Here is a 19,801-nt window from a genome sequence, read left to right as displayed (position 1 = left end):
GGTGGACAACGTACAGAACCACCCTCTGGACGTCCAGGAGCAGGAGGCATAGAGGCCAGGTCCCACAGGCCTGTCCTGAGACATCAGTGGGAGGAACACCCCATGGTGATTGTTCTGGCTACTTTTGTATCCCCAGGGCCATCTCCTCCATCCTGGGCACCTGGATGGATCACTACCCCGAGGAATTTTTCCGCCCTCCAGACTTCACCAGCTTGAAGCTGCTGCGGGCGTACGTAAGGGTCCACATGCCGGGCTCCGAGCTGCAGCGCCGCGCCCGTCTTCTCTACTCATGGCGGAAACACCGTGAGCCCAATGAGCCCGAGTCTCTGGGCGAGGAGGACTCTGGGTGGGAGATGTGGGCGTGTGGAGGGGACGGGATATGCCACAGAGAACATGTTTCCTGAGACTGTAGGTGGGCCAGGCGTAGGGACTAGTCTCAGATCACTGTTCCATTAGCCTGCCATCTGGGAGATTTCCTCCTGCTGTGTTCTTTGACTCAGATGACAATGTCTGCGGGAGAGGTTTCCTGCCATGGAATGGCAATCACGGTGATGACACTTTCTATTCTTGAAGCTTTGGCAGCAGCTCTAGAGCCCCTTCCAGACGTGCCTCGGGAGCGAGCCCCCGCTATCTCTGTGGTGCCCACTGCAACCTCGCAGCCCAGGCTGCCGGAAGCCACCAGTTCTCCTGGAGCTCAGCGCGTACGAGAATCGGAGACCCTCACTGCACAGACCCCACCAGGGCATGAGGTACTCCCAGCTCTGGCTGACAGTCAGGAGCTCGAAGAGCCACCTGCCCCTTTGGTGGCCCCACAGTATGAGCAGCCCCCAGCCCCAGCCGGTGGGGTCACGGAAGGGCTGGAGCAACCACCTGCTGCAGCTGAGCAACCAGCCTCAGCTCCCCAACAGCGGCTCATGTCGGCTGCAGCCCCACAGGATGAATTGCCTCACCTTGTCATTGTGTTCTTTGTCATTTTAGTAGTGGGTATAGAGGTATTTAGTGTCCTTACATACTATTGGTTTATACTCAAAACATAAATTAAGTTTCAAAAAATTTACTCTGATCCTTTGAAATTACAACTTCAAGTGTCAGTACGTACATTCGCAGGATTTTACACCCGTGACTACTATGTACTCCTAGAACATTTCCATCACAGAGACACGTGGACTACTAATCACCCACAGCTCATTCCCTCACCCCAGTCTCTGCAACCAGCGATCTCGGTTTCTGCTGCTTCAGCTCCTCTGGGATTTCCATGTGTGTGCAAACACACAACATGGCCTGTTGTGTCTGGCTACATGGCAGGGGACTGATTAATAATTGCTTAAATATTCAATGGCACTAATATTTTTTATGACAGAGGAATAGTCCTCAAAGAACAAAGATTAGGTGAAGCCCCCACTTGAAATATCTTCATTATCTGGCATGGGGACCCTCTGAGGTCTGACACAAGAGCAGAAGCCAGAAGAGAAATGTCTGGACCAGAGCGAATACCTTGAAAATCTTTCCTTTTCCTCCACTGGCCATGGTGATATTAGTCTAACGTGCATAATATGAAAATACCCAAATGAAACCTTCAATATGCCATTGACACTAATCTATTAGGCAATAAAGTATAAAGTTCTGGAAGGTTTCCTACAGGTGGCATGTATTCAGTAAAATGAAGATTTAAATAATGAGGACAGGCACCAAGGTGGCTCAATGGGCGAGTTTCCGAGTCGAATTTGGCTCCGGTCACGATCTCATGATTCTTGAGATCAAGTCCCAAGTCAGGCTCTGCAATGACAGCTTGAAGCCATCCCTGGTCAGGATTCCCCTTATTGCTCTTTCCAAAAAAATAAATAGGAAACAACAAATACATACGGCAAACAAAAATGTATATTCTTTGAAGAACTAATGGCCCCCAAGACATGGTGTCATCTTCACACTCCTTTGGCTTTGAGTGCAGCAGGTGACTGTGTTTGTGTTCACGAGTAGTGTGACAGGTTGGGCATCCATCCAGGACTATGGTCTTGTACTATGGGATGTCACCACAGTGGACAGGCACAGTCCTGTCCCCTTCTGCATTCTCAGGGGCCACACATCATCCTCTACTCTGCGTCTCCAGAAGCTGAATGACTGGGCCAATTCCAATATTTTCTCTCTCATCACTGTACAGAAGGCCACATGTGTACCGAACCTCTCCCTTTCTGTAGGAATGGACCATCGACGGAGGCTGGATGCTACTGGAACAGCGAGTGGAGCACCTGGTACCTGCTTTCCTGGGTGGAGACCCCTCCTACCTCTTCACATTCTTGAGCACGTACAGAGCTTTTGCTACCACCCAGCAGGTCCTGGAAATACTGTTTATGAGGTGAGCACCCTGCCCTTCACAGCCCAGTGTGATTCAGCCCCTGAAAGCTCTGAGTCTCAGGAAAGTCACCAAACGTCCTGGCCTCTCACTTTGTTCCTCCGATCCGGGTGGAAACACTCCAGGTCCTCAGTGGGGGCACTGCAGGGAAAGTCACCCTGGCCTGTGGAAAGCTCTGCTGGCAGGGCTGCGTCTCTGCTGGGTCATCTTTGTCCTCTTGCCCATGATCAACTTTCTGCCTCATCCCTCACTGTCGCCAGGTGTTGACTTGGGCTGTTTTCCCATTGGAAAAGGAGATTGGAGGCTCTATCTGTGTGTCTGAGTCCTGGCTCAAACCAGTCAACGATGCCCAGGATGAGCAGGACGCCCAGACCCACACCAATATGTGTGATGGAGCTGACTCGGGCCCAATCATTCTTCAAACACGCACGAAGCCCCACTAGGTGCAGGCACTTCTGTAGGAGCTGACTGGGATCCAATGCGCAGAGCGGACGGTACCCTCCCCTCCAGAGCTCCATTCTAGTCAGCAGTCAGGGACTCTGGATAGGACAAGACGTAGCATCCACAGGACAGCTCATATGATGTCCTTCTGGCCTCCTCCAGATACGGATGCTTCCATTCGGAGGCTGAGGAGGATGGCGGACCCCGGGAGCAGGAGAAACTGTGAGTAGGCTGAGCTCAGGCTGGAGGGCAGTGCTTCCTTCTCCAAGAGGGCAGTGCTGAGACTGTGCGTGGGAGGGGCTGCAGGACCCAGCATCCCACACGTCTGAGAGTCCTGTGAGAGGGCAAAGTTCTGAGGGCTTTCTCTTGGAAACAAGGAAAGGGGTTCTGTCCTGTCTGGTCGACGATGGGCTGTGGGCACAGGGAGGCAGCAGAGGGCGCCAGAGGACCGCGTCAGCCCCTTACAGAGTCCAACCCCATCCCTTCCCACTCACAGCCTTGCCTGGACCCCCATCAGGGGACCCAGAATAACGGTTTTGGGGAGCATCACGCTCACCACCTTGGGGAACAATCACGGTGCGTGCTTAGCAAGGGTACAGGAGACACAGTGAGGGCTCAAGGAGCACATATCACCCACACGATGGGAGAACGGTGTCAGCGGGAGGACACCCACATGTGCACTGAGTGCATGAGGCAGCACAGAGGCACAGGTCGTCACGTTGAGGGCATCAGGAGGGTCCCAGCAAGCCCAGGTAAGAGACAGAGTCCTCTTGTCCCGTATTTGCGCAGATTTTTGTGGAGCGCTAGGGTATGCAGTGAAGGCACTGACTCACCCCGACACCACCCCTCCACTCACGCACGGACTTGAATTCCAGTGGGAGGTAGGCAGCGGGACACAGCGAAGAGTCTGGCTGGCTTCCCCAAGAAGGACAGAGACGACCACATCATTGGCTAAGGGGTTCCCGTCAAACAGAATCTTGACGGTCCCTCTTCAGTGACCAGGTCACTCGTAGGCGGGACTGCCAAATCACAGGTGGACCACGTACAGAACCACCCTCTGGACGTCCAGGAGCAGGAGGCATAGAGGCCAGGTCCCACAGGCCTGTCCTGAGACATCAGTGGGGGGAACACCCCATGGTGATTGTTCTGGCTACTTTTGTATCCCCAGGGCCATCTCCTCCATCCTGGGCACCTGGATGGATCACTACCCCGAGGAATTTTTCCGCCCTCCAGACTTCACCAGCTTGATGCTGCTGCGGGCGTATGTAAGGATCCACATGCCAGGCTCCGAGCTGCAGCGCCGCGCCCGCCTTCTCTACTCATGGCGGAAACACCGTGAGCCCAATGAGCCAGAGTCTCTGGGCGAGGAGGACTCTGGGTGGGAGATGTGGGCGTGTGGAGGGGACGGGATATGCCACAGAGAACATGTTTCCTGAGACTGTAGGTGGGCCAGGCATAGGGACTGGTCTCAGATCACTGTTCCATTAGCCTGCCGTCTGGGAGATTTCCTCCTGGTGGGTTCTTTGACTCAGATGACAATGTCTGCGGGAGAGGTTTCCTGCCATGGAATGGCAATCACGGTGATGACACTTTCTATTCTTGAAGCTTTGGTAGCAGCTCTAGAGCCCCGTCCAGACGTGCCTCGGGAGCGAGCCCCCGCTATCTCTGTGGTGCCCACTGCAGCCTCGCAGCCCAGGCTGCCGGAAGCCACCAGTTCTCCTGGAGCTAAGCGCGTACGAGAATCGGAGACCCTCACTGCAGCGTCCCCACCAGGGCAGGAGGTACTCCCAGCTCTGGCTGATAGTCAGGAGCTGGAAGAGCCACCTGCCCCTTTGGTGGTCCTAGAGCATGAGCAGCCCTCAGCCCCAGCCGGCGGAGTCACGGAAGGGCTGGAGCAACCACCTGCTGCAGCTGAGCAACCAGCCTCAGCTCCCCATCAGCGGCTCATGTCGGCTGCAGCCCCACAGGATGAATTCCCTCACCTCGACATTGCGTTCTTTGTCATGTTAGGATTAGGCATAGAGATATTTAGTGTACTTATGTACTATTGGCTTACACTTAACACATAAATTAAGTTTCAAAAAATTTACTCTGATCCTTTGAAATTACAACTTCAAGTGTCAGTACGTACATTCGCAGGATTTTACACCCGTGACCACTATGTACTCCTAGAACATTTCCATCACAGAGACACGTGGACTACTAATCACCCACAGCTCATTCCCTCACCCCAGTCTCTGCAACCAGCCATCTCGGTTTCTGCTGCTTCAGCTCCTCTGGGATTTCCATGTGTGTGCAAACACACAACATGGCCTGTTGTGTCTGGCTACATGGCAGGGGACTGATTAATAATTGCTTAAATATTCAATGGCACTAATATTTTTTATGACAGAGGAATAGTCCTCAAAGAACAAAGATTAGGTGAAGCCCCCACTTGAAATATCTTCATTATCTGGCATGGGGACCCTCTGAGGTCTGACACAAGAGCAGAAGCCAGAAGAGAAATGTCTGGACCAGAGCGAATACCTTGAAAATCTTTTCCTTTTCCTCGACTGGCCATGGTGATATTAGTCTAACGTGCATAATATGAAAATACCCAAATGAAACCTTCAATATGCCATTGACACTAATCTATTAGGCAATAAAGTATAAAGTTCTGGAAGGTTTCCTACAGGTGGCACGTATTCAATAAAATGAAGATTTAAATAATGAGGACAGGCACCAAGGTGGCTCAATGGGCGAGTTTCCGAGTCGAATTTGGCTCCGGTCACGATCTCATGATTCTTGAGATCAAGTCCCAAGTCAGGCTCTGCAATGACAGCTTGAAGCCATCCCTGGTCAGGATTCCCCTTATTGCTCTTTCCAAAAAAATAAATAGGAAACAACAAATACATACGGCAAACAAAAATGTATATTCTTTGAAGAACTAATGGCCCCCAAGACATGGTGTCATCTTCACACTCCTTTGGCTTTGAGTGCAGCAGGTGACTGTGTTTGTGTTCACGAGTAGTGTCACAGGTTGGGCATCCATCCAGGACTATGGTCTTGTACTATGGGATGTCGCCACAGTGGACAGGCACAGTCCTGTCCCCTTCTGCATTCTCAAGGGCCACACATCATCCTTTACTCTGCGTCTCCAGAAGTTGAATGACTGGGCCAATTGCAATATTTTGTCTCTCATCACTGTACACAGGGGCACATGTGTACCAAACTCTCCCTTTCTGTAGGCGTGTACACCAAGCACTACTTTGGGGACATAATTTATAGGCATTTTTTCGGGGACTGCCTCCAGTGTACAATATCTATAGACTCTTTATTCCGTCGGGGTCTTATGTGAAAATCAGGGACCCCTGGGACTAGGTGGATCCCTGAAGAATCAGGAGGACAAGCCAGTACTGTGGCCATCAGGGTACCTAGGAGTGACCCATGGGGCAGGAAAGAAACCACACTCCCTCATTCTGACCTCCTGCACAGCATCCCTGCCCCATGCCCTGGAACACACTCATTCAGGCCCCATCCCATGACAAACCCCAGCTGCCTGTGCACCTACTGTTCCATAGCTCTGCTTCTCAGTAGAGCAGCCAGTCCCTGCTTCCAGCCAGGGGAGGCTGCAGGCTGGAGCACTGCTGTCTGCTTGCTGGCCCTCCTCCCAGGCTGGGTCGCTTACTCTCAGGAAAGTACCTCTAAGTGCAGATCAGGTCAATGAGTTAAAGACCAGGACCTGAATGTCTTCGTCCTGACGACTGAGTGGCAACAGCAGCAAGAACCACTTGGACCTCGGCAAGCCAGAGAGTCCTTTACACAGCACATCAGGAGCTCAAGGAGACTGCAGGATGGAGACTCAGTCAAGGCTTTTGATAGCGAGTCAAGCCCCTCCACCCTTCAGGCTCCTCCAGCAGTGACGCCCGGCACCTGCCGGCCCCATCTTTGGGGAGCAGTGTCCCTGTCATGAGCAGCCACACAGCACCCTCTGGTGACCCACCACAAGGCACACAGGAATACTGCAGGGCTCCCTGATCTCCCAGCAAAGAAAGTGCCATTCCAACCGACACATCCTCAGACGATTCCAGGCAGATCAGACACAACTCTGTAAAATCCAATGTTTTTGAGGTGCCTTTCAGGAAGTCTATGAAAAACATAGGTCTCTTCCCAAATGCAGTATTCTGAGATGAATTCACTGAGTGGTGGAGTCAGGTACTGGGTTCCAGGACAGAAAAGGGAGACAAGGTGGCTACCTCCCAAGATGCACAGGGCGTGTTGTGGCAATGTGTTGGGAAGCATATATTTATGTCACAGCTCTCTGGGTCTGGTTTAAACAAAACATATATCCAAACAAACCATGTTCATGGACTTGTTGGATTGTATCAACCACAAAACATTTCACAAAATTTGCACATTCTCACTCCACATATCTGCTTACTCTCATCTAAATTCGATCGCATCATCCTATGTTCCCAGGTACTTTTTCACTTATTGGGAGTGCATGATATGCTCTAGAGAGACTGCGGTGACTCGACAACATTAGTGGTAGACCTAATAAATGAATTCAGGCATGTTAAGATATGTATGTGGTTGTACATAATGTGCTTCAATTCTATACACAAATAACAAAGTCTCAGAGCGAGAAATTAAGAAAAAAATTTAAAATCACTCCAAGCGAGGAAAAAGCTTAAGAGGAAATTTAGCCTACAAACACCTGGGTGGCACAGTCAGTGAAGCATCTGACTGTGGCTGAGGTCGTGATCTCATAATGTTGTTTTGAGCCCTGTGTGGGGCTCTGTGCTGACAACTCAGAGTCTGGAGCCTACTTTAGATTCTGTGTCTCCTTTCTCTCAGTTCTTCCCCACTCATCTGCGTTCTCTCTCACTCTCTCTCTCTCTCTGTCTCTCTCTCTGTCTCTCTCTCTCTCTCTCTCTCTGTTTCTGTGTGTGTGTGTGTGTGTGTGTGTATGTGTGTGTTTCCACGTATCTCTCTCTGTCAAAAGGAAGCATAAGAAACTTAAAAAAGAAAAGAATGACTTTAACCATGAAGGAGTGAGACCTCTTTCCTGAAAAGAAGAAATCACTGGAGAAAGAATTTGAAAAGACAGAAATAAGCAGAAAGACATTCTAAGCTAGTGGATCCTAAGAATTAACATTATCAAAATGTCCACACTACTTAAAGCCATCTACACATTCCCTAGGTGCAATCCCTATCAAAGCTTAAGCACGTTCCCAAAAATAGAATAATCCTTCAAGGTGGACAGAACCACAAAAGGCTCTGAATACCAAAGTCATTGTGAGAAGGAAGAAAACAGCTGGAAGCACCATGCTTTCTGATTTGAAACTAGATATCAAAGCTACAATAACCCAAGCAGTACACTATTGGGGTAAAAGCGGACACACAGGTCACTGGACCAGAACTGAAGGCCCAGGGAGAAACCCACACATATGTAACCAATTAATTCTCAACAAAAGAACCAAGAATATAACCTGAGGCAAAGGCAGTCTCCTCAATAGGTGGTGCCCAGAAACACTGGGCACAGAAAAACAACGGGGGCAGAAAAACAACGTGACACCTATTTAGCATCACACACAGAAACGAAGTTAAAATGTATTACAGACTTGAGACCTAAAACCACAAATACCTGGATAAGACCTTGGGCAGGAGGTGTGGGAAATCGCACAACAATGTCCTGAGTTGCGAGGTTATAGAGAAAGCTTTGCAGAGCAGATCACTGCTCTCTGGCCTTCCTGCAAACAGTTGCAGCAGCTCACTTACCTAGTTGCTGTGTATCTGGGGGGCCGGAGAGACTTGGCCAATCTAGTGCGTATGTATCTAGGGGTTGGGTTCTGCATGGGCTCACCAAGTCCTTGGACCGTGTCGTCACGTGGAATATTTTATCCTGTCTCGATGTGGTTCGCACCATGTCTTCAATACGTTCTTTCTAGCATGTGGCCCGCTGACGTGTTGCACATCGTTTGTAGGCGTAATGACTACGGGAGCCTGAGAGCAGCTCGCGGAGACGTCCCTTAAACTCCCTCACCTCTCTTGACTTGCGTGGAGTCTGAAGCAAGCCTTTCTGCTGTCCTTGGCTTTGCTGGACAAAGCCAAATGCCAAACCCACGACAATGTTTGGATCTCAGTCTTGACTTCAGTTTAGGGATTTGACACCAGAAGCCAAAGCCACAGAGGAAAACTAAACAAGTGGGACTACATGAAACTAAAAAAACAAGTTCTGCACAGCAACAATATCTTCAACAGAATGAGAAGGCAACGTAGTGAATGGGAGAAAATACTTGCAAACTACATACGTGGTCAAGGGTTAAAACACAAAAGATATCAAGATCTACTACAGCGCAACAATGCAAAACCAAAGAGCAATGATGGACCTGGCAGAGTCCTGAAGAAACATTCTTCCAATGAAGACATACAGATGGCCACCACATACATGAAGAGAAGTTCCATGTCACTCCACATTAGGGAAATGAAAGTCCAAAGCCAAAGAGATATCACCTGAAACCTGTCTGAATGGTCTTATCAAAAAGACAAGAAAGCACAAGCGTCAGGTACAATGTGGAAGAAAGCGAATCATTGGGCCCTGTTGGTGGCATTGGAACTTGGTGCAGAGGCAGTCGCAAACAATGTAAAGTTTCCTCACACAATTCAGAGGGGAACAACCATATCATCCAGCAACTTCCCTCAATTACCCCCCTAGGTACTACTCGGAACACATGAAATCACTAACTCCCAAAAATACCTTCACACCTGTTATTATGCCACAGTGTTTTATAATAGCCTGGAGGGCATTATGCCAAGTGAAAGAACTCACACGGAGAAAAACACATACAGAATGCTCGCACATATATGGGGAATCTGAAACAAAAACTAAGAAAACAAAAAACAAAAATCCTCAAAACAGAAGGAAACAAGCCCATCAATACATAAAGATGATGGCCAAGGGAGGGGGGCAGGAAGGAGGGAAATAGGGTAAAGGTGAAAAGACATCACCGAATATAAAAAGACCATGTCACCAGGGAAAGGGAGAGTAAAGGTTGCTCAATATCTCAAATTCTAGCTTCCTGTATTTCAGAGACCTTAGTTCAGTCCATTCCATTCACTAGACCTACTAGAATAATAAGGAATTATCGGGTCTTGGCAGTTTTTGCAAGATGAGTTCTTTACTTAGGATTTCGTATCCAAAAGGACAGAGTGCTTAGATTACTAGGTAACTTAGATTTTTCCATTATTTTTACGGTTTCTTGAAGTACCATGATGTCACAAAAACCTCCTTAGATCTAAGTGGACACTTTCATTACTCTAAACATATGTACATAGCACTAAAACAGTACAGTGAAGGTAAGGTGCATTGTCCATCGCACAAAAGTGATTGTTTTTCTCCTTGTTGTAGCGAGCGTTTGGTGACGAAAAGGTTCCGGGTATCGAGCTCCTTATCAAATTCCATGCGATGGGTTATGCAGAATATAGTAATCATGGTAATCCAGAAAATAATGACCCTCAAGAGAATCATAATCTCCTGAATTGCTGACAGAGACAACTCACCCCCCAAGGACAAACCAGATGCTTAGGAGCCTCAGCTGCTCAGAGTGGCCTACACCACACCATCTTACTGAAAACATAAAGTACCAGTCAGCTTGATATGTAAGTTTGGGAAAGCCTCAGGTCTCAGACTTTTGCTTTCGGTGAGGTCACGGTGCTGCCTGCAGGAAGTTTTCATCCGTTGTAACAGCATGGGGACACACTGTTGAAATGAGAACTTCCTATGCAACAAAACTGTGTCTTTGGAAAGAACTGGGACCCTGCCGCGGTCCGGACTAAATACAGGACACGGCACCGCAGACATTTACACACATGCACAAACACAAACTCCAACAACCTGACAGAGGTGGAACCCATGCAATGAAGGAGCGTTTGCTCAAGACCTCATTTCCAAAGGAGGCTGAGAGACCAGCACCGTCTGCTCAGGTACACATGCACTGGTTTCTAGAGACCCGGTGGGCTCAGAGTCACCTCTCCCTCATGCTGCCCGGTGAATCCTGGAGGAGATGTGATTCCGAAGGTCTGAAACTCTTGAAACACAGAACGAATGCAACACAGGAGGCGTTCCACGGACACATGAAGCGCCACGCCCCACGGATATGAAGAACAAAACCCAAAGTCTGCCTGGAACGAGGAGCTTGCCATCCACCTTCCTCGCCAGAGTGCGAAGAAGACGTTCCCACCCAACATGTCCCAAAAAGATGACTTTGGACTCCATCCACAACACCCAGTTCTCTTCAGCACACACGTCCAACTAGGAAAGAGTCTGCACCACCCTCTAAAACACAGAAGCGCCACTTATTCCTGGCCCATTGCCTCCGAGTTCATTGACTGAACGCAAACTGCCTTCAGAAATGAAGAGCTCAACAGGGAGTTGCACTACCCCCACCTCAGACCCCAAACGCCAGAGTCCCATTGACTCCCATGATAGAGGACCCCCTTTAGCCACAAGCGGGATGGGATCTCCCCCGCCCCATCAGAGGGTGAAACTGTGTCACCAGGGGCGGGGCGGGGCTGGGCAGGGAAGGGCAGCTGGTGTGGAGGGGGGAGGCAGGAGGCCTGTGTTCACCTGCTGCTTCCACTCTCAATGGCTTCAACACCTTCCCTGGATGGCCTCCAGGAACTCAGGCCCACCACCCTGACTCTGCCTGGAATGTTTCTCTGGAATCTCAGGTCCCTTGTGCTTCATTTTCACAGGCAGGAATGATTCCTCCTGCTCACGGCAGCGACTTCCCTGGCCCTGCCTTGATATTTTCCCACAACCACAGGTCCAGGCTTTCCTTCGTTCCTTCCTTAGTTCGTTCATTCGCACATCCACCCTCCAGCCACCAATCCAGTCTGACCTCCAAGGGCACTCAGGGCGCCCCCCCCTCGACCTGTGCCACTCCCCACCACTGGAGCCTAACCCCCTACTCGATCTGGGGTCATCCTCTTCCAGGGAACCCAGGTCCAATCCAGACAGCTCACTCCTGAGTCCTCCAGACCACAGCTGCAAAGGAGCCCAAGAAGAAGCCCAGAGCAGGAGGGAAGGGGGATGTGGATGGAAAGGGGAAGACACAGAAGGGCAAGGGGGAAGGCCACGTGGGACCTTGTCGCTAGGGTCCCTACTTTTGCAGTACCGCAACTGAGGCAGGTCCTGGAGGGAGGCTGTGGGTCTCAGCTGCTCCACCTTTAGGCTTCTCCCAGATGGTCTTTGGGGGGCGCCGGGGGCACTGCATCGCGCTCTTCCCCTCCCAGTGTTGGCACTCCAACAGCTCGGGAACAGACCTAGGCGCCCCGGAAGCGCGTCCCGCTCCCAGGCCTCTGGCTCCAAAAGCAGCAGGAGCAGTAGAGCCGCCACCCTCTGAGGCTGGAGGCTCATGGCTCCCAGTCTTCTCCATGCGGGCCCCCGTCTATGCTTCCATGAGCACTTCTGCGAGCAGTACTGCGACGACTACCGCCAATGCCATGGCTATGGGGTAACAGGCGCCAGGCAGCAGCATGTCCCCAGAAGGGGGCTGAGGTGGGCGTCAGTCCCTGGCTGGCCCAGACACTTGGGGGCTTGAGGCGGCAGGCGGGCTGGGAACCAGGACTCACAAAACCACTGCAGCCTTAGGTGTGTCCCTCACCGAACTCCGCCCCTAACCCACGAGCATGTGCTCACTCGTGTGCGGGCTCCCGCATACCTGCTTGGGCCCAGGATCCAAGCCGCCCCAACCCCCCACCTGCAAACCCCGCAGGTGGCACAGTTCCTGGCCGCTAGGGTCTGCACCATCCCACCTCCCCGTGCTCACCAGATGCTCTGACCGACTGCCCGCCAGCCTGACAGCCGGGAGCCAGGCAGAGGGCTCCAGAGACCAGGCCAGTGGGACAGGGACTGGCAGGTGTCTCCTCCCAAGGTGGACACCTCCCTGTCACCCCTCAAGAGACCCAGGAACCTTTTGCATAGCTGGATTCCCAGGGAGGTGGCTGGACGTGAACCCAGTGATCCCTCTTGCATCCTAGGCCTCTGTGTTTCTTCTTCACTCTGCCTCACATTCCCGCCAACCGGGGACATCTACAGCCGTGCACCCTCCTCGCTCGTGACCCGTGACCGCAAGGGCAGCCCTAAGGGACAGGGAGACACATTGGGCACACGAGACTCCTTCCACCTCCCTTCTCCTTGAAAGGCCGGTGCTTTTCAGCTCTGCATGCCCTTCCCATGGCCCTACCTGGACTGCACCACCAGCGGTCCCACCCTCAAGTCCACCCTGCCACCGCTGACTGTGGCACGTCCTTCAACTCTGTGGAACCGCCTGTCCACCTCCACTACCTCCCAACCCCCATGTTTTTTCACAGTGTGCCTCAGATCCCAAACCCTCCGTGCCATTTTTCTTTTCTTGGGTTTCAGTTGCTTTTCAACCTTTCTTTCTTTTGGTGAGAGAGAGAGAGAGAGAGAGAGAGAGAGAGAGAGAGAGAGAGGCCATCACCCATGCGATTGTGCAGCAAGCATCGACTGAACACGCAAGGCGTACCCGACCCTGCTCTGGAGGGCCAGTGTGCAGACGTGGGCAAGGAAACGTATGCCTGAGGATTCAAGGGGAGCCACAGGACTACCGTCCAGGGTGAGGAGGAGTAGAGAGACCAAGCAGTCGAGGCTTTCTACGAAAGGAGCATCAAGGGCACGAACCTACGCAGCCCTGGAAGGAGAGCAGAGAGTCACGGACATATGGATCATCGAAGGCCAGTCCCAATGGGCAGCCTCCATCTCACGTGTCCTCACCTGAGGACTTCCAAAGAGGCACCCCCAGACTGGACCTGGTAGAAACAGGACTTACAGCAAAAGCACAAGACTGGTCTGTGGACTTCATGGTCATGGGAAGGACACCATCTCACAAGCCCCACCAGGGGACGCTGGACTCTGGTGACTTGGACTTACTGTGTACCATCAGGACCTGTCAGGACTCTTTCAAGTGCACAAGGGAAGACAAAACTAAGCCCCAAACCTAGGAGAATAGAGATGCAAAACCTTTCTCCCCCCAGGGGCAACGTCAATGATTGCATGCTATACAAATGCAAATGCCCTCTGCTAGAAGTAGAAAGGTCACCAGTTTTCGGCCTCCTTTATCAGTCTCATACCACAAGGGCACTAGGGTTCCATTGGCTCCATAGGGACCATTTGCCTGCATTCTCCCTGGGAGCAGCTTCCTGTCCTACCAGAACCCTCACGTGTGTCTCCCTGTCATGGCACGTACTGATACATACGACGGCGACGTTTCCCTTTCATTTTGAACATTGTGCTGATGCCTCCCTCCTGGCTCTGCGTCTCCACTGAGAAGACCATTTGGCTCAGTTTACATGGGGTTTGTGTGTGTGTGTGTGTGTGTGTGTGTGTGTGTGTGTGTATGTGTTTCTGTGTGCGTCTGTGTGTGTGCGCGCGCGCGCGAGTGTGTATACATATACATATATATACACATACACGAATGTGTGTACGTATATGTAGACACGTATGTGTATGTACACAGGTATCCATACGGACACACAGGTAGCTAGATCTAGATATAAACATAGCTGTTTTTTCTTTTGAAAATACACACTGCAAACTCTGTGGGCCGCCTGGATGACTCAGCTGGGTAACGGTCCGACTTCGGGTCACGTCAGGCTCTCAGGGTTCCTGAGCTGAGTCGCGCCTAGTGCTCCGTGCTGACAGCTCAGAGCCTGGAACCTGATTCCCTTCTGGGTTTCCTCTCTCTCTCCCTGCCCCTCCCTCGCTTGTGCTCTCTCTGTCTCTCTCGCTTTCTCTCAGACGTGAACATTAAAAAAGAAACAAAAGCGTGTGGCTCTGGATCTCGGCTCACGTCACGATCTCACAGTTGGTGAGGCTGAGCCTCCACAAGGAGCCCCACCTCAAGGTGGGCGCCAACGATGCGGAGCCCGCTGGCCCTCCTCTCTCTCGCCCTCCCTGTCTGCCCTATCCCTGCTCACGGGCACACGTGCGTGCGTCCACTCTCTCTCCGTCTCTCAGAATGAATGAAAGAAACAAAGAACCTCAAATGATAACACTAAAGGAACACCGTCGAGTTCATGACTACAGCGAATGAATGGCTGTGCCCGTGGCCAGCACCTGCCCTGGGGAACGTTCTATTTCCTATTTGTTCATGTTTCTTCACTCTGGAGACACAGGGAGCCAGAGAGCAAGCCGGCAAGCCAGGGACCGCCAGTGGGGGAGGGGCAGAGAAGCAGAGAGAGACACACACAGAATCTGAAAACAGGCCCCAGGGCCTGAGCTGTGGGCACAGAGCCCAGCGCGGGGCTGGAACTCAGGAACCGCGAGGGCGGGACCTGAGCCCAAGTCGGAAGCTCAACCCACTGAACCACCCAGGCGCCCGGGGAAGGTTCCATTCAGGAGGCCACTCCATCCATCCCCGCCCATTTCCACAAGGTCAGAGCCCTTACGACACACACCACCAGGAAGGATGCTCTACAACTGTCCACAACCTGCCCTCTGTCTTCCAAAGAGGCTGCCCTGACGATATGTAGCAAAGCGGGCGCTCTGATCCAAAGGCCCACGGATAAAGGTCATGCCTGCCTACCCTTAGGGCCTGATGACTCCCCAGGTTCCCCTTGCAGCGCACTTTGTCCCATGGGAAACGTCGTGGCTTTGGGTTCCAAGGTGCCCTGCAGCTGAGCGCAGGCCACCGGGCACGACCTCACCGCAGCTACCTACCAGGAGACAGCTTCGCACCCTTCACCCTTCCTGCAGGCCCTGTGCTCAGGGTCTCGGACCAGCCAGGGCGCAGGACACGAGCAGAGAACGTTAGCATTTGAGGACGCAGACACGGCCTTTTGGTTCCCCTACTCGGGGACCACGTTCACCACCTGGGCGCCTGCGACGTTGGCAACTGGCACACGGGGCGACTGGGAGTGTGGACCGCATGAAATGAGGGCCCTCGGCCGCTTCTCCTGCAATTCAGAGGGGGAACTCGCAAAGGTCACCTCAGTCACCAGCTCCCAAGAAGCCTCTCTGCGGAAGGGATGGTGCCATCCACAGCCTGTTCCGTCTTCCAGCCCTGCCTGGGTTTCAGGGGGAGCACAGCACCGGGGGCGGGGGGGGGGCCGGGGCGGGGGTCCTCGGAAGGTCCCGCTGACCCATGCCCCCCGCTGTGCCGCCACCCTCACCAAGAGCCCCGCGTGTCACTCTCCAAAGTGTCTCAGGCTGGATGTGAAATGATAGGGTTCCCCGCAGAGGGCGTGACTCAGGCCCCAGAGCCTATTTTGCTGGATTCCCCCTTTGAGGGCACACGCACATCTCCAAGCCCACCTCTGCTCGCAGGACACGCACGCTAGGTGCAAATGCTTTCCCTGCCTCTCCACAGGCAGCAGTGGGAAAGCCAGCGGTGCAGCACGCTCATGTGGAGCCCCACTGCCTGGCTTCATGCCTCGAGTCCTCCCCCTTCACAGCAGTGACCCCCGGCACACATTCTTTCACATCTTCCCTTGGAAATACGAACGGGGACCAGAGTCCTTGCCGAGGTACTCTGTGTCATCAGCATAGATCTCTCAAGTGCTCAGAACAGTGCCTGCAACAGGCTAAGCGCTCTACCAAGGTGGGATAAGACCAAGGAGAAAACAAACACGCATAGGCAGTCCCCTCCCTCGTGGCCAGCACCTAGGCAAGTGCTGGGGCTGGTGAGGCAGGGGAGGGATCCCTTCCTTCCCCGGACGGCGTCCGGCTCCCCCTCCCTCCTCAGGACTTCCCGCTGGCAGCAAGAAAACCTCCCTGCCTGATTCTGGGTGGTGCCGGCTAGGAACCCAGTGCCTCAGGGAGAGGCCCTCGCACATCTCCCCGGATACTTGGACGGGCTTCAGGTCAACAGACTCTGCCTCCTCACCTATATGGCAACAGGGACTGCACACCCGTGGAGCCGCTTCAGGACTTGCAAAGCATCAAAGGTGTTCGGACCACAACCAAGTTTCGAGGACATGCACGGCGACTACTTTACCAAGGAAACCTCTCACGTGGCGAGCTCATGGATCAATATCCATGCGATGACTCAGGCAGAATAATCACGGTAATCGTGAAGGTAATGATACTCAAGGTCACCATAATCTCCTTCATTCCGGAGAGACACAACTCACCCCTCAGGGACCCAACAGACGCTTAGGAGCCTGAGCTGCTCCAAGTGGCCTACACCACACCATCTTCCTGAAAACATAAAGCACCAGTCAGCTCGACATGGAAGTGTGGGAAAGCCTCTGCTCTTAGGCCTTTGCTTTCCGTGAGGTCAAGGTGCTGCCTTCAGGATGGTTTCAGCCTTGGAGACAGGATTGGAACTCTCTAGTGAACTGAGATATTCCCATGCAACAAAACGCATTCCTTGCAAAGAACTGGGTCCCTGACGCGGTCGGGACTCCACACGGGCCACAGCACCACACTCACGCACACACACTCCCCCCCACCCCCAACAACCGGGGAGAGGTACAACCCATGCAATGAAAGACCGTTTGCTCAAGACCTCATTTCCAAAGGAGGCTGAGAGAGGAGCACTGCCTGCTCCAGTACACACGCACTGGTTTCTAGGGACCCGGTGGGCTCCGAGTCACTGCTCCCTCGTGCTGCCTGGGGAGTCCCGGAGGAGATGTGATTGCCAAGGACTGAAACTCTTGAAACACGGAACGAATGCAAGACAGGAGGCGCTCCACGGACACGGGAAGCACCACGCCCCACGGATAGGAACAACAAAACCCACAAGTCTGCCTTGGACAAGGAGCTTTTCCATCCACCTTCCTCGCCAGAGTGCGAAGAAGACGTTCCCACCCAACATGTCCCAAAGAGATGACTTTGGACGCCATCCACAACACCCAGTTCTCTTCAGCACACATCTCCAAGGAGGAAAGAGTCTGCACCACCCTCTAAAACACAGAAGCGCCACTTATTCCTGCCTCCCTGGCTCCCAGTTCACTGATGGAATGCACGTTGCCTTCAGAAAGGAAGAGCTCAACAGGGAGTTGCACTTGCCCTAATCCAGACTCCTACCCCCTAGTCCCATTGACTCCCACGATGATAGAGGACCCCCTTTGGCCACAAGCGGGGTGAGATCTCCCCCTCCCCATCAGAGGGTGCAACTCTGCCACCAGGGGCGGGCCCGGCTGGGCGCGGCGGGGCGCGCGGCGGGGCTGGGCAGGGCAGGAGAGCAGGTGTGGAGGGGGGAGGCAGGAGGCCTGTGTTCACCTGCTGCTTCCACTCTCAATCCCTTCAACACCGTCCCCTGCTGGCCTCCAGCAACTCAGGCCCACCACCCCGACTCTCCCTGGAATGTTTCTCTGGACTCTCAGGTCCCTTGTACTTCATTTTCCCAGGCAGGAATGATTCCTCCTGCTCACTGCTGCCACTTCCCTGGCCCTGCCTTGACACTTTCCCCCAACCGCAGGTCCACGCTTTCCTTCCTTCCTTCGTTAGTTCCTTCCTTCCTTCGTAGGATCCCACCTCCACCCGCCAACCACCAACCCAGTCACACCTCCATGGGCACTCAGGGTGCCACCCCTCTCGACCTGAGACACTCCCCACCGCCTGGGCCTAATCCCCTACTCGATCTGGGGCCCTCCTCCTCCAGAGAACCGGGGTCCAACCCAGAAAGCCCACTCCTGAGGCCTCCAGACCGCAGCCGCAAAGGAGCCCAAGAAGAAGCCCGGAGCACCAGGGAGGGGGGCAGGTGCTCATGGAAGGGGAAGACAGAGAGGGGCAGGGGGGAAGGCCACGTGCGACCTTGTCGCTAGGGTCCCTACCTTGGCAGCACCGCGACTGAGGCAGGTCCTGGAGGGAGGCTGTGGGTCTCAGCTGCTCCACCTTTAGGCTTCTCCCAGATGGTCTTTGGGGGGCGACGGGGGGCATCGCATCGCACTCTGCCCCAGCCAGTGCTGGCACTCCACCAGCGCGGCCAAACCCCGAGGCGCCCGGGAAGCGCGTCCCGCTCCCAGGCCTCTGGCTCCAAGAGCAGCAGGAGCAGCAGGGCCGCCACCCTCCGAGGCTGGAGGCTCGTGGCTCCCAGTCTTCTCCACGCGGGGCCCCGCCTGCGCTCCCGTCAGCGCTCCCGCGAGCACTACCGCTACCCCTACCGCCAATGCCATGGCTACCGGGTCGCAGGAGCCAGGCAGCAGCATGTCCCCGGTCGGGGGCTGAGGTGGGCGTCAGTCCCTGGCTGGCCCAGACACTTGGGGGCTTGCTTGGGGCGGCAGGCGGGCTGGGAGCCAGGACTCACAGCACCGCTGCAGCCTCAGCTGTGTCCCTCACCGGGCTCCGGCCCCGGCTCACGCGCATGCGCGCACTCGTGCGCGCGCGCTCCCGCACACCTGCTTGGGCCCAGGATCCAAGCCGCCCCATCCCCCCACCCCCACCCCCACCCCTACCCCCCGCAGGGGGCACAGCTCCTGGGCGCCACCGTCTGCACCACCGCACCTCCCTGTGCCCACCAGATGCTCTGACCGACTGCCCGCCAGCCTGACAGCCGGGAGCCAGGCAGAGGGCTCCAGAGACCAGGCCAGTGGGACAGGGACTGGCAGGTGTCTCCTCCCAAGGTGGACACCTCCCTGTCACCCCTCAAGAGACCCAGGAACCTTTTGCATAGCTGGTTTCCCAGGGAGGTGGCTGGACGTGAACCCAGTGATCCCTCTTGCATCCTAGGCCTCTGTGTTTCTTCTTCACTCTGCCTCACATTCCCGCCAACCGGGGACATCTACAGCCGTGCACCCTCCTCGCTCGTGACCCGTGACCGCAAGGGCAGCCCTAAGGGACAGGGAGACACACTGGGCACACGAGACTCCTTCCACCTCCCTTCTCCTGGAAAGGCCGGTGCTTTTCAGCTCTGCATTCCCTTCCCATGGCCCTACCTGGACTGCACCACCAGGGGTCCCACCCTCAAGTCCACCCTGCCACCGCTGACTGTGGCACGTTATTCAACTCTGTGGAACCGCCTGTCCACCTCCACTACCTCCCAACCCCCAAGTTTTCTTCAC

General features: G+C 53.9%; 2 protein-coding genes across 11 annotated transcripts in view; one reads left to right on the top strand and one right to left on the bottom strand.

The window, feature by feature from the left end:
• LOC123383556 (ral guanine nucleotide dissociation stimulator-like) overlaps positions 1–4,921 on the top strand; it is a 230,220-nt gene extending 225,299 nt beyond the window's left edge. For all 3 annotated transcript variants that reach the window (XM_045051450.1, XM_045051449.1, XM_045051448.1), the window contains 6 exons: positions 137–303; positions 574–749; positions 2,196–2,353; positions 2,954–3,013; positions 3,960–4,126; positions 4,397–4,921. In XM_045051450.1, the coding sequence (XP_044907385.1) occupies positions 137–303; positions 574–749; positions 2,196–2,353; positions 2,954–3,013; positions 3,960–4,126; positions 4,397–4,860 (1,192 nt within the window). In that variant the 3' untranslated portion in view covers positions 4,861–4,921. The remainder of the gene's footprint in view (positions 1–136; positions 304–573; positions 750–2,195; positions 2,354–2,953; positions 3,014–3,959; positions 4,127–4,396) is intronic.
• Positions 1–19,801, bottom strand: part of LOC111559474 — a 191,803-nt gene that overhangs the window by 129,904 nt on the left and 42,098 nt on the right. The gene's annotated exons all lie outside the window — the stretch shown is intronic.

Source organism: Felis catus (assembly GCF_018350175.1).
Source record: "Felis catus isolate Fca126 chromosome A2 unlocalized genomic scaffold, F.catus_Fca126_mat1.0 chrA2_random_Un_scaffold_38, whole genome shotgun sequence".
Classification (NCBI taxonomy): domain Eukaryota; kingdom Metazoa; phylum Chordata; class Mammalia; order Carnivora; family Felidae; genus Felis; species Felis catus.
This window is presented reverse-complemented; position numbering and strand designations above follow the sequence as displayed.